We start from the raw sequence: 12,421 nt of genomic DNA, 5'->3' as shown, positions 1-12,421 counted from the left end.
GCTCCTCTCAGCCCCACACAGCAGGTAGATATGTTGGTTGCCTACACGCTGGAGTCATTCACATTTGAGAAATCTCTCCAGATTTCCAGGGAGACATCTGTCAGCCCCGAGCTTTGCCTGTGCCTTTGGAAAGATCTGGGTGTGGGAGCCAAATCTGCTGGCCGAAGCCGAGCCTCCCTTTGAGTCCCTCTGGTCGCCTGGCTCCTCGGGAGCTCTCCCCTGCAGGGTGACTTCTCAAGGGCCAAGCTCAGCAGAGCTGAAGGGCCTTCTCTGTGCCGCAGCCGAGCCCGTCTGATTTGCTGGCTCTGGCTGGGGATTTTAGAGCTTGGCCTGGGTGTGGGAAGCAGGTGTGAGTGCCCTTGACCTTTGTTACCTACCTGCAGCGCTGGAACCAGCGCACCTGCCGGATGCAGTCTTCTGCGGCAGGGGTTCAGGGTGAATGCCACCACGTGCCAGGGGCTGGCAGCCCAGGGCCAGCAGGTCAGTTTCCTGCAGTGTCAGTTTCCGAAAGGGCAGTTAATTCCAAACCTTATTTTTATTTTAAAACAAACATGGCTCTATTATGGTGTAGGACACGAAAACTTCCATGAATCTTAAAACTTGGGACGTGGAAGAAATTCTGTGCTCCCGGCAGGCGGCAGCCTGCACCTGCTCTCCTCCGCCATCAGGAAAGGCAGGAGCACTTCCTGACGCCTTCCGGGACAGCTGGGCTCCGAGGCCAGTGGAAAATGCAGGTTCCCTGTAGGTCTTCGGGCTCCTTCCTGCGCTGTGATACCGGGAGCTTTCCCTGAAGGAAAGCCCAGGGAAGGGGGAGAGGGACCCAGAAGGAGAAGTTGCTCTTTCATTTCTGATACTCTCCTGGTCTCATTTGCATGGCATTGTCCTTAAACCCAGTTCAGATGTCACCTCCTCTCCTGGCCCCCTGAGCCCTCTCTCACGGCGTAACAGCTGTCCTAAGTGGCACTTACATCTGCCCCACATGCTCCCAGGGTCAAGCGTAAGGCCTGCCTCGGAGCAGGTGCTACAAGAATGTGTTGAGTTAAACCCAGTTGAGGGAATGGGGGTGATGACTTTGAAAACGGGCCTTGAAGAATGCCCACGTGCGAGGCGAACAGGAAGGCACGTGGCCTGGCGCACTTGCGTGAGCAGAGAGTGGAGGGTGCCGGGCCTGGGCGAGCGCTGGGAGAGCCCCTTGCTGACGCGGGAGGAGGCTGGGCCGGGCGCCAGAGGGGCTGACGCCGGACCCCTGGAGCGCCCTGGGCTGAAGACCGGCGGCGTCTGGCCCGGGCTCTGTACGAGGCGGGTGGCCCGGCAGGAACATGGGGAAGGGGCGCTCTTGGGGAATCTGAGCGAGAGGTGAGGCCCAGTGGATGGGAAGACGCTCTGGGACGGGCTGCGAGCGCTTGAGGGACGAGGATGGAGCCAGGGGCGGAGCTTGGGCCGCCACACCCCCTGAGGACCTGCGCTCCCAGGACCTCTGCAGATGTGGACACAGGCCGCTGACATTGCCACAACATCCGGGCCAGGGGTATGAGCCGCTTTACTGGTGACAACACTGAGGCTTGGAAACACTGCGGAACTCACCCCAAGCTCAGAGCGCGAGCAGAGGCGGTGCCCACCCAGGAGCGGGGCCCGGGGGGAGCGGCGGGGACGGGCTGAGGAGCCCGGCCCTTGGGACCGTGGGCCCCTTCTGTCCACCTGGGATCCAGGCCGCCCGGTTGGTTCTCCGAGGCCCAGGTGTGGTCGCGTTTGCTGCTCTGGCCACAGCTTCTCCGGGCTCAGCCCCGGGACAGAGCTGGCCCCCTTGGCTCACCTCCCAAGGATTCCTTACCCCCCAAAAAGCCCAGGGATGTCGTTAAAAACAATTAAAGCCCCAGTCGTATGGAAAACAGAAGAATCAGACATTGGTGTAATTCAATTTAAAGTTTTATGGGATGACAGATGCATGGAGGGTGGCTGGGAGGAGGAACGTAAAGCCTCCTGGCAGCCCCTGGTCACTTTTACGGGTTTTCATTGTCGCAGGGCTGGGTGATTAATAGCCAGGGTTAGTTTGTGAGGTCGCGGTGGAGGGGTGGGGCCTTCGCTGGGCCGAGCGGTGGAAACTGAATCCCTCCCCTTCCTCCCCGGGTGCCCACCACGTGGCAGGCATCGAGAGGGGGGCCGGCGGTGAGCAGCATGACCCAGCCTGCCCACGGGCCGCCGTCCGCCTGGCGCGGGAGCCCCCCAGCAGGGAGCCAGACGCGCAGGCGCGTGGTGGGGATGACGACGAGGCCGTGAGGAGCACTGTCGGGGCTCCGGGACCCTGGGCAGGGCCCTGGGCTGGTGCGGGGCGGGGCTGGGCCCAGGGGTCACTGACCACTGGGAACAGGAGCCTGGCCGGGCGCTTGGGGCAGGGCGGGCCTCCCGGAGAAGATAGACACGCAGGCAGGCAGAGCCCCACTCCATCTCTGACCCTGGAGCTCGGTCTCTGGGTCCCCAGGCTTCTGAAGACCCTCCTCCTTTTCTTAGGGGGTGTTTCTCATTTCTACGCAGGGACCCCGGAGAGGAAGGTCTCCTCGGCTCTCCTCCTCCCCAGGGAGCAGTTGGCTTTAGTTGAGGCCCCGGTGGGATGTTTGCATGGAACAGAGCCCACCTCTGAGCAGCCAGCACCGTCCCCCAAGACAAGGCCGGGCGGGAGGAGAGTGGCCCGTGCTGCCAGGGCCCAGTTCCTGGCACTGGTGCCCAGGGGGCAGTGGGCCCAGGAGCAGAGCCAGGACAGAGAGGGGCCTGGCCTCACCTCCTGCGGTGTGTCACCCTCCCTGGGAGCACGCCCTGGAGGCTGCTGGGCCTGGCAGGGTCGCCGTGGGGAGGAGCTTTCGCCACTTTGCCTTGGGGTGAAGTGGCGGCAGCAGGGACCCCGAGGAGCTGCCGTCCTAGTGATCTGACAGCTGGGCAGCAGTTAAAGAGCCTGCAGTACCGGTGCCGGTGCCGTGTGAGAGGAGGCCTCTCCCAGCACTGCTGGAAGGGTGTGAGCTGGCAGTTGGGAAGACCTAGTGAAACTGAAGCTGTGCTCCCCACACCACAGTTTTCTGTCCCGATACCTGCTCGGGGACGCTCTGTGTGCGTGTGTGGGCTGACGCTACAGGAATGGCCACCGTAGCATCGTCCACAGCGGCCCACGTGTCCATCAGCAAGGACGCAGATAAACAAAAGGTGGCAGTTTCATGTAAAGAAGTACTATGCAGCAGTCAGAAAGAATAACCTGGATAGATTGTACGAATAGATAGATCAGTGTCTATGTAAATATACAGATGAATATACAGAGATAGATCTATGTACAGATATGTCTCCCAATATGAATAGATGTCAAAACCACAATACAGAGGAAGAAAACAAGTATTTGAATTAAACAGTAATAGGGCACCATTGTATAAAATAGCAATCGGTACTATCCAGGGTGCACACGTGGCTGTAAATGTATAACAGTGGGACACATGAGGACTTCATGAAGGTGATTGCCCCAGGGGAGGTGAGGCCAGGGACAGGACTGGGGCCTTCAACTGGACATCAAGACAAAGTGCAAGTGACAGACTCATAGAGGTCAATTCCAGTGGTGGGAACACAGGTAGTTACTACATCACTTGGCTCCCTGTACCTTTCTGAATGGTTGTCATTTCTCTAAAAAACTAAGCGGGTGGGAACTGAGTCCCCAGGGCCCATCTGCTCCCCACTCCTGCAGCCTCCGCAGCTCACGCCGCTTCCTCCCCGGGCAGCATCCCGAGTTTGGCTTTTTTGTGCAAGATGCAATTAACGCATTAAGCGGGGGAAGTCTTATCTGTGCCCGGCCCAGCTCAAAGAAGAGGGAGGAATAAGAGCGGCCAAATTGAAGCCTTATTGAACCAAATTGGTTAGGTCTGATGGAGCCAAACCTAGACGGGTCTTTAAAAGCTTATTTCATTTTTCCCTCCGGTCTGAACCTCTTTGAATTGAAGTAACTGATCCTGGTGTAAGCTTATTAGTGTCAACCTTGTGTGTTTCTTTTCCTCTCCAATTTACATTTTATTAAGTAATGATGAAGTTGCAAGGCCTCGACCCTCGCCTTTGGCACAGCCAGGAGCTTCCAGGCTCATTAATGGAACGAAAACGGATAATGGGGTCCAATCTCATTACAGCCAGTACCATTATTACAGAAATCTCTGCACATCAGAAAGACTGCTAAGCCCCCTTCTTTCCAGCGTCTGTTGGTGCTGGAGGATGTCAGGGGGCCCCAGACCTGCTGTTCCTTTGCAAGAGGCTGCAATGGTGTTGGCCCATCCATTTCTTACCCTACGGAAGGAACGCCGCCAGAGAGCTCGCTCGTGGGGTGAAGTGTACCGTGCACTCCGTGGTGGGGTCGATGCATGTGATATGGTGTAAGAATAGGGGCTTTCGGGATGGGCAGATCCGGATGCGGTGGGCGCGTGCCTTACCCTCTGGGCCTCAGTTCCCTGGTCTGTAAAATGCGGTCACTGTTCCCACCTGGACAGTTGTTGGGCGAACGGTAAGGGCCAGCTCATCTCTTGGTGAGCATTCAGCAGGTGTGTCCCTCCTCTGCCTCTGTGCCAGCCGATGGTGAAATCGTGAGGTCTCCGTCCCGTGGCTGGGTGCCCGCTCTTGCACACACGCTGCTCTGGAGAGCAGAGATGAACGCCTGGTGAACCCCACCTCGGGTCACTTCTAGGCCGGTGTTCATCCTGCCGAGTGCTCCAGATGCGGGAAACCACAGTGCAGACGCTCAGAAGACGCGCGTCAGGCCCGGGGGCAGATGGGGCATTTGTTTGCTCTCCCACCTGGTCAGTCACAGACCTCCACGGAGGGCCTGTCCTGTGCTGGGGCCCTGCCACCCAGAGACAGACGCCAAGGGTGGCCGGAGGGGACTGAGCAGCTGAGAAGTCAGGTCTGAAACTGTCCACTGCGCCTGGCCAGGGCAGGAGAGAGGGGCTGGGCGCCCTGCCTCTGCCCTCCCGGCTCTAGAGGCGGCCCCGACTCCCCGGCTCCTTCCCCGGAGCCGCCTTTCTGGGTTCGCGGCGGGGGTGGGGGGGTGGCATCCACCCCGCGGCCCCTGGCTCTGCCCAGCTCTGCGGGGTGGTGCGCGTTCTGCTCAGCTGCTCGGGGGGGTCGGGAGACAGGCGGGATGTCAGGCCTGCCCCGCGTTTCCAGCGCTTATTGTCCCAAGTCTCAGCCTGTTTGCTTTGTGACCTTGGAGACATCGAAAACCTCTTTCTTCATCCATAAAATTGAATGTAAAAATATTGACCTGCCTCGTTGGGTTTTTATGACGAATAACCGACCCAGATGATGGTAAAACTTCTTTGTTAATCAGAAAGGGCTAAAGTGCTTAGCAAGCATGAACTTGAGTTTGAAAAATTGTTTGCTTGCTTGATGTATTCCTTCTTCCCTCCTCCTTGGGCCCATCCTCCCTCCCCAGAAGTGCGTGGTGCCGGGGAGACGGGAAGAGGCCCTGCAGGCAGCCAGCCCTCTTGGGAGCTGAGCTCAGGGGGGCCGGCCTGCTGATCCCAAGCAGAGGGCCGTCCTGTCCCACTCGACGGCATCCCTCCCCCCCGCCACCCGCCTTCTCTGTTGTCACTGTTGTCACTCTTGGTGAGCCTCAGCCCTGCTTCTCCCCTGCTTGGACGGCGCCTCACCCTCGGGGTGGCCTGGAACCTCTAACTGCCCATCCAGCCTCGGGGCCAGTCTTGCCCCCCACGCAGGTGTGCAGCTCCACGGGCCTTTGAGGATGTGTAGGTCCCAGGCCAGGACTGGAACTCCCTGGGGCAGGGGCAGTGCTGCACCCGTTTACACCACACGTGTGTGGTGAGGTCTCCTACCTGTCAGGCGCTGTGCTGGGCACTAGAGATGCGAATGGGAAAAACAAGATAAAAACAAAGCCCCTGCCTCGTGGAGGCCACACCCCACGCGGGAGAGAGAGTCAGTGAGCAGATACGTAATATGTCGGGGGTGGAGAGCACTGTGAAGAAAAGGAAACAAGCAAAAGAAGACAGAGGAATGGTGGTGGTCCTGTCTCTTACTGGGTTGCAGGGTGGGGGGGCGGTCAAGGATGGATTAACATTTGAGCAGAGACAGGAAGGAAATGAGGGAATGAGAAATGTGGCTCTCTGGGGGAAGAGCATCCTGGTCAGAGGCCCTGGCAAGTGCAAAGGCCCTGGGGTAGGAGCCTGGCGTGTCTGCGGAGCAGGAAGGGTCGTGTGGCTGACGTGACGTGGGTGGGGGTGGAGCAGTCGTAGCAAATAAAACCGGAGCAACAGCAGGGGCCGACTGTGAGGCCCAGTCAGAGTGCGGACGTGAGCTTTTACAGAGCGAGCTGGAAGGCAGGGAGGGCGCAGGGCACGACGACCCTCACAGTCAGGGGGGCCGGCTGTGGTGGGGGGTGGCAGGCGCAGCGGAGGGGCCTGGCTGCTGGGCCTGCGTGGGAGGTAAAGCCTCCTGGGTCTCCTGATGACGGGCGCGGCGACGAGGGTCACGCAGGATCGGGGAACACGGAAGTGGCGCTTCCGAGGAGGACGGGGCTGCAGGGCAGTCCAGGAGGAACTTGGCGCGTGTCTCCCCCGCACAGCCTGCCCTCCCCTCGTGTGTCTCCTGACGCCTCCTGCCCTCTGAGCTCTCGGCTGCCCTCAGGCTGGACGCTGGACATGCCCGTTACCCCCGCCTCTGCCGCCCATCCTGCTGCTGCAGAAAGAACCCGAGTATCCTCCTTGCTGGCTTCCCGCCTTCCTTTCCTGTTCCCTGCCCCCCCGCCCCTGCACCACGCAGCCAAGTGACCTTGCGAAGTGACCACTGGAGTGCGTCCTCCCTCTGCTCAGCCCCAGGCCACCGCCACCGGGACGTCTGTTGTCCTTCTCATGGTGCAGGCGCTGGCCCCACTCCCCTGGCCACCTCTTTTCCTGCCCGCCCTGGGGCCTCGGGCCCACTCTGCTCTTCCCCTGCCTGAAGCCCCTGCGGGTGGTCCCTTCTCCTCCATCTGGTCTCAGCTTCAGTGCCGCCTCCTCAGGGAAGCCCTCCCTGACCACCCAGGAGTCATTAGGTCCCCAGGTAGTTCCCCTCACAGCACCTCCCCGTGGTCTTAGGATTCTGCCTTTATTAGCTGATGGTTTAATTAACGTCCCCCCACCTGCAAGCGGTCAGCTCCATAAGATCAAAACTGTGTCCGCCGCCCCTGGGCCGTTCCAGGGCCTGGGCCGGAGCTTGAGGGAAACTGGGTGACACATGGTGAGTGGGCGTGTGGATGGCGCCTCGGCCCCTCCACATGGGTCTTAGTGAGGGTTTGGTGAGTGAGTTGGGCAGGAGCGTCTCTCAAAGTTGCCTAGAAAATGACAGGAAGGCCTGGTTAACCCTTCAGCTGGTGAAACTGTCCACGTCTCCTTGTCAATGTCCTCGGTGGCGTCTTGTGTTCCTGATGTGGATCTGGGGGAGCGTGGCGGCCGATGGCGTGGTGCCCCGCTGCCCGTCCCCGTCTTGATCTGTTTCACAATTTCCTGTCTGGGCCTTAAAACCTTGATTTGCACAGTTATTTGTCTTGCTGCTCTTCACGGCGCCCTCTTTATTATTTCAGTCCTAAGAACGTGAGCTCCGTGGGGAAGAGAACATGCTTTGGATAGCGTCTGCTTGACCCTGGGCCTGGGGGGCCGGGGGGACCATCGGGTGGCACGAGGCCCTGGCCACCCTCAGGGGAGGCTCGTGAACACGCGGGCCCCGCTCAGGTCCCTGCGGGTCTGGATTCCGAGCTTGTGCTCTGTCCGCTGTGCTCTCACCATGAAGGGCGCGTCTCTTCTCCCTCCCGAGGGGCTGCCGTGGGCCGGCTCTGTCAGCAGCCCTCCGTGCCGGGCGCTGGGGGTGCAGCAACAGGTGCTGCCCTGTCTTCAGGGTCTAGGAGGGGAGACAGACACATTTGATGGGCAGAAGTGAGGAAGTCAGACAGTGCCGAGCGGTGGAGAAGGCGTGTGTCCACTGGGCGGACGTGCACTGGTGCTCAGTTTGCCTGGCGGAGGCAAGCGCTCCCTCGCCTGTGACCCAGCAGCTCTCGTCCAGGCCTGGGTCCTGCAGCCCTGTCCCCACACCTGCACCCGCAGCGCCCGTCACACCACACCCAGCAGAAAACTGGAGAGACGACCCAGGGGCTCGTGGATGGGAGACTGGACGGGGGGGCCCGTGTGCACCGTGAGATGCACGGCGTCACGACAGGTAAGCTGCAGGTGCAGGCAACACGGGCACCAACTCCAAGTTCAGAATCTCACCAAACAAAGCAAGTTATCGATTAGGCACATGTACTACATATGTGGTAGGTCTCTACACAATTATAGACACATATCAATAAAAAGAAAAGGCATGTTACACGCCGAATTCAAGAGAGCAGTTCCTTCCGGCTGGGGGGCAGGCAGGAGAGCTGGCTGGGGGAGGAGCATGTGGGGAGACAGACGTTGATGGTAATGTTTTGGTTCATATTGTAATTTAAGTCACTAAATGCACAGAGGCAGGGACTGACAGAGCTGTCAGCCAGCAGTGACCACAGAGAAAGTCAGGTTCAGAGTCAGCCGAGGAGAACAACCAACTCTGTCCGGAGTGGGCAGGGAGGAGGTGCCCTGGGAGCCGGGGTTTAGGGATGGATGGGAATTTGCCAGGTGGAGGTAGTCCCAGGGAGAGGAGCCTCAGGGGCAAAGCTCAGAGGTGTGTCCGCGGGGAAGATGTCGAGCCTCCGGGGCCGGGGCTTAAGCGTTGCCAAGCGCTGTCGAGTGGGCCGTGGGGTGGGAGGTTCCAGGGAAGGCCGCTCGCACTCGCGGGGGAGCCAGGCCAGCAGGAGTCCTGGTGGGGCAGCAGAGGGGGTGCCCTGGGTGGGGGCACTGATCCCCCGTGGAATTTCAGTTCATCAAAGGGTCGTCGTCATCACGACAGTTCCACCCACAAGGTTTGAAAGTCACGCTGTAGGAGATGGGAACCCTTGTAGAGGCTGGTGCCGAGGAATTACTTCATCAGACGTGTTAGGGAGCTGGCCTGGAGGGGCTCCGGGGTTGAGGGCCAGGGGACAGCTCCCGGCTAGGGGGAGGAGGCATGACTGGGTCCTCCCTCGCTGGGCAGACGCTTAGTGTAAGATAATACTCTCCGGTTACTCTGAGGTGCATTCCTGAAAACCTTAGTTTCCCGTTGCCCTTACAGACCATTTCAGAGATGTTTTATGTTTCTCTTTGATTGATCTTGGCTGTGGCTTTTGACACTGTGCTTCTCACTTTCTCTGCCCCCTGACCTCCTGGTTAGGTCGTTAATGGTCTTTAAACAAACACTTGAGTATCAGGCTCTCCAGGAAAGGACGGGGCTTCTGCGGCTCATGTCAGCACGGCACCCCCTCTGTGGGGAGAAAACGAGGGTTCCGCACACCCGACTTCGTAGACGGGGCGCTCGCGACCTGAAGGTCAGAGTTGTCTTTGGTGTGACGATTTTTGATGGTGGGTTTTCTGAAATCGATTTCACGTTTCTCTGCTGCACTAACCAGAGGTCCCAGCACAGATTTGATCTTATCACTGCGCCGTGGATCTTGGTGTAGACGTTTGTTCATTTTGTGAACGTTTGTTGGGGTCTTTTCTGCGTCTGTTCCTGATTTAGCCACCGTGGGTGCAGAAATGTGCTGGTGTGTTGGTCGGTGTGACGGTTTGGAAACAGGTCGGGGCGCTCCTTTGCCATCGCTCCTGGTGACGTCCGGCCGGCTCCCCCCACTGCAGGCCCTCCCCCCAGCCCCGCCTTTGCACCTGCAGGTCCCCCCATTTAGAGTGGACTTTCTCTGGCCTCCGCACAGCTGGTTCTTACCATGGGGTCTCGGCTCAGACATGGCCTCCGCAGAGATCTCCCTGACCTCTGACGGCAAACAGCCCGGCTCCCCCACCCCCGGGCCGCCTCCAGCGTCACCCTGTGTTGTTTCCTCTGGAGCGTCTCATAAACAGTGTACAAATTATGGTGGTATTAGTTACATGTATCTATACACAAAAATGTTATATATCAGTTTTATTTATATTAATATAAATTTTGTTAATATTAATATATTTGTAACGTTGTTGCTGTTTCTGGACGCTAAGCTCTTTGAAAACATAGCTGGCTCTGTCCCCACTCCCGGAACAGTGCCTGGCACACAGCAGCCCCAGGGGACCGTGTGTCTGGTGAATGAAGAGCCACTCTGCCCTGGAGAAGCCCGCCGGCTGGCAGCGGGCAGGTCCAGAGCAGGCAGTGACAGCACAGCAGGCGGTGTGGGTCAGGAGGGGCTGGGGCAGCACTGAGGCGAGACAGCAAGTCCTGCCCACGGGGGTCTGGGCAGACTTTCCAGAGCAGGGGTATTTGTCCTGGGCTTTCCAGGCAGCCGGGCATGGCTTGGCAGGCGTGGGGCTGGCAGGGAAGCAAACCTAAACAGAGGGCTGGGGCAGAAAGCATGGGATGGGGCCTGGGGGTGGAGCAGGAGGAGAGGGGACCCCGGTGGTGCGGGACGGGCTGCGGTACCGCTGCCTGCGTCCTGGCCTGGGTGCCCTGTGAGCCTGGCGCCGCGTCTGCAGGGTGGAGCCTGCCCCGTGCAAGGGGCATCTGACCGGGTGCCGGTGAGTGTTGGTGCCGCCGGGACGGGGGCTTCTCCAGCTGGAGCCCCCCAGCCTTGAGGCTCGGCCTCAGAGCTCCCTCTCTTGCTCCCGACCAGGTGGTGAGGAAGGTGAAGTCCATGCAGATGTTCCACACACCCGTCACGTCTGCTGTGCAGGGGGACCGGCTGGGCATCTGTGTCACCCAGTTCGACCCCAAGCTGCTGGAGCGTGGCCTGGTGTGCGCCCCCGAGTCGCTGCACACGGTCCATGCAGCCCTCGTCTCCGTGGAGAAGATCCCGTATTTCCGGGGATCCCTGCAGACCAAGGCCAAGTTCCACATCACCGTGGGCCACGAGACGGTCATGGGCCGGGTGATGTTCTTCAGCCCCGCCCCCGACAGCTTCGACCATGAGCCCGTGCTGGACTCCTTCGACTTCTCCCAGGAGTACCTCTTCCAGGAGCAGTACCTGTGCCCGGGCTCAGTGCCGGCCGAGACGGACCGTGGTGAGGCCGACAGCAGGGTGGGCCAGGCCTCCGAAGGCCGCTGCCCCCGGCAGCAGTGGGCCCTCGTGGAGTTCGAGAAGCCCGTCACCTGCCCGCGGCTGTGCCTGGTGATTGGCTCCAGGCTGGACGCGGACATCCACGCCAACACATGCCGGCTGGCCTTCCACGGCGTCCTGCTCCACGGGCTGGAAGATAAGAACTACGCCGAGAGCGCCCTGCCCACGCTGCGAGTGTACAAGCTGAAGCACAAGCACGGCATCGTGGAGCGGGTGAGCAGCCTTCCCCCTCCCTCCTGCCCACCGCCCTGCCTGGCCTGACAGCCAGGAAGGCCTTGGAGACCTGGCTCCAGCGCCTGTGGTCTCCAGACGGGGAGCCCGGCGGGAGTGGCCTGCGTCCTCTCACTCCGCCAGTTAGAGCCAGGCTGACACGCAGGCGGGGCCCGTGAACCCGCCTGGCCCGCCTGGTCAGTGCAGGTGGTTCCTTGGGCGCCCCCCGACCGCCATCATCTGTGCCTGCAGCCCTGCATGGGAGCCCATGCCTACCGGGCCACAGGTGAATGGGTGGACAAACACGCAGGCCTCACTGGCCCTGTGGCGTATGCTCGTGGGGGTCAGGGATGGCAGTGGGTGGTCCTGGGACTCGACCGCGTTCCGCTGACTCAGAGCAGCAGTGCCGAGACCCCAGTGTCAGGGAACTCAGGTTCGTGTGGGGTCTGCCCTGAGGCTCGCAGCAGGCCCTGTGGTTCTGACCCGCAGGCAGCAGAGGAGGGTCACCCCTCCTGGTCCAGGCCTGGGTCAGCGCGGGCGCCGGGCGACAGGAGGAGGTGTCCAGGGCCTGACGTGGGTGTGCCGGGGTTTCCATCACTCACGCCCGCTGGTCTCGCCCCCTACCCCGGGCCCCCCGGATCCTCCCTGGCTGCTCAGGCCCTGCGCCCCTTCCTCTGCAGCCCCGTGGGGAGATGAGAAGACGCCCTTCCTTACCCACTCGCAGGTCCAGATGCAGGATCCTCAGCTCCGTGGGCTTGGGCATAGCCCTGCGGCCCAGCCAGCGCAGACGGGGCTCCTGTGTTGCCTCGTGCACACCCTGGAGCTGGTGCACACGGCTGCCCTCCGCTAAGTTGCTTACTCTGTGGGCCCCTGTTTCCTCATTTGTAAAAATCACGGGGACGTGGGACTTCCCTGGTGGCGCAGTGGTTAAGAATCCGCCTGCCAATGGAGGGAACACGGGTTCGAGCCCTGGTCTGGGAAGATCCCACACACCGCGGAACGACTAAGCCTGCGAGCCACAACTACTGAACCCACGTGCCGCAACTACTGAGCCCGTGAGCCACA

The 12,421-nt window shown here is 60.4% G+C and overlaps 1 protein-coding gene across 2 annotated transcripts in view; it reads left to right on the top strand.

The window, feature by feature from the left end:
- The window catches only part of EEFSEC (eukaryotic elongation factor, selenocysteine-tRNA specific), a 152,633-nt gene that overhangs the window by 113,480 nt on the left and 26,732 nt on the right, over window positions 1-12,421 (top strand). The window contains exon 5 of one of the 2 annotated variants that reach the window (XM_082413984.1): window positions 10,703-11,359. The exons of the other annotated variant lie outside the window; for it this stretch is intronic. Coding sequence (XP_082270110.1) covers window positions 10,703-11,359 — 657 coding nt within the window. The remainder of the gene's footprint in view (window positions 1-10,702; window positions 11,360-12,421) is intronic. 2 annotated transcript variants of the gene reach the window in all.

This window comes from Balaenoptera physalus, assembly GCF_965194825.1.
Source record: "Balaenoptera physalus genome assembly, chromosome: 11".
NCBI classification, from domain to species: domain Eukaryota; kingdom Metazoa; phylum Chordata; class Mammalia; order Artiodactyla; family Balaenopteridae; genus Balaenoptera; species Balaenoptera physalus.
This window is presented reverse-complemented; position numbering and strand designations above follow the sequence as displayed.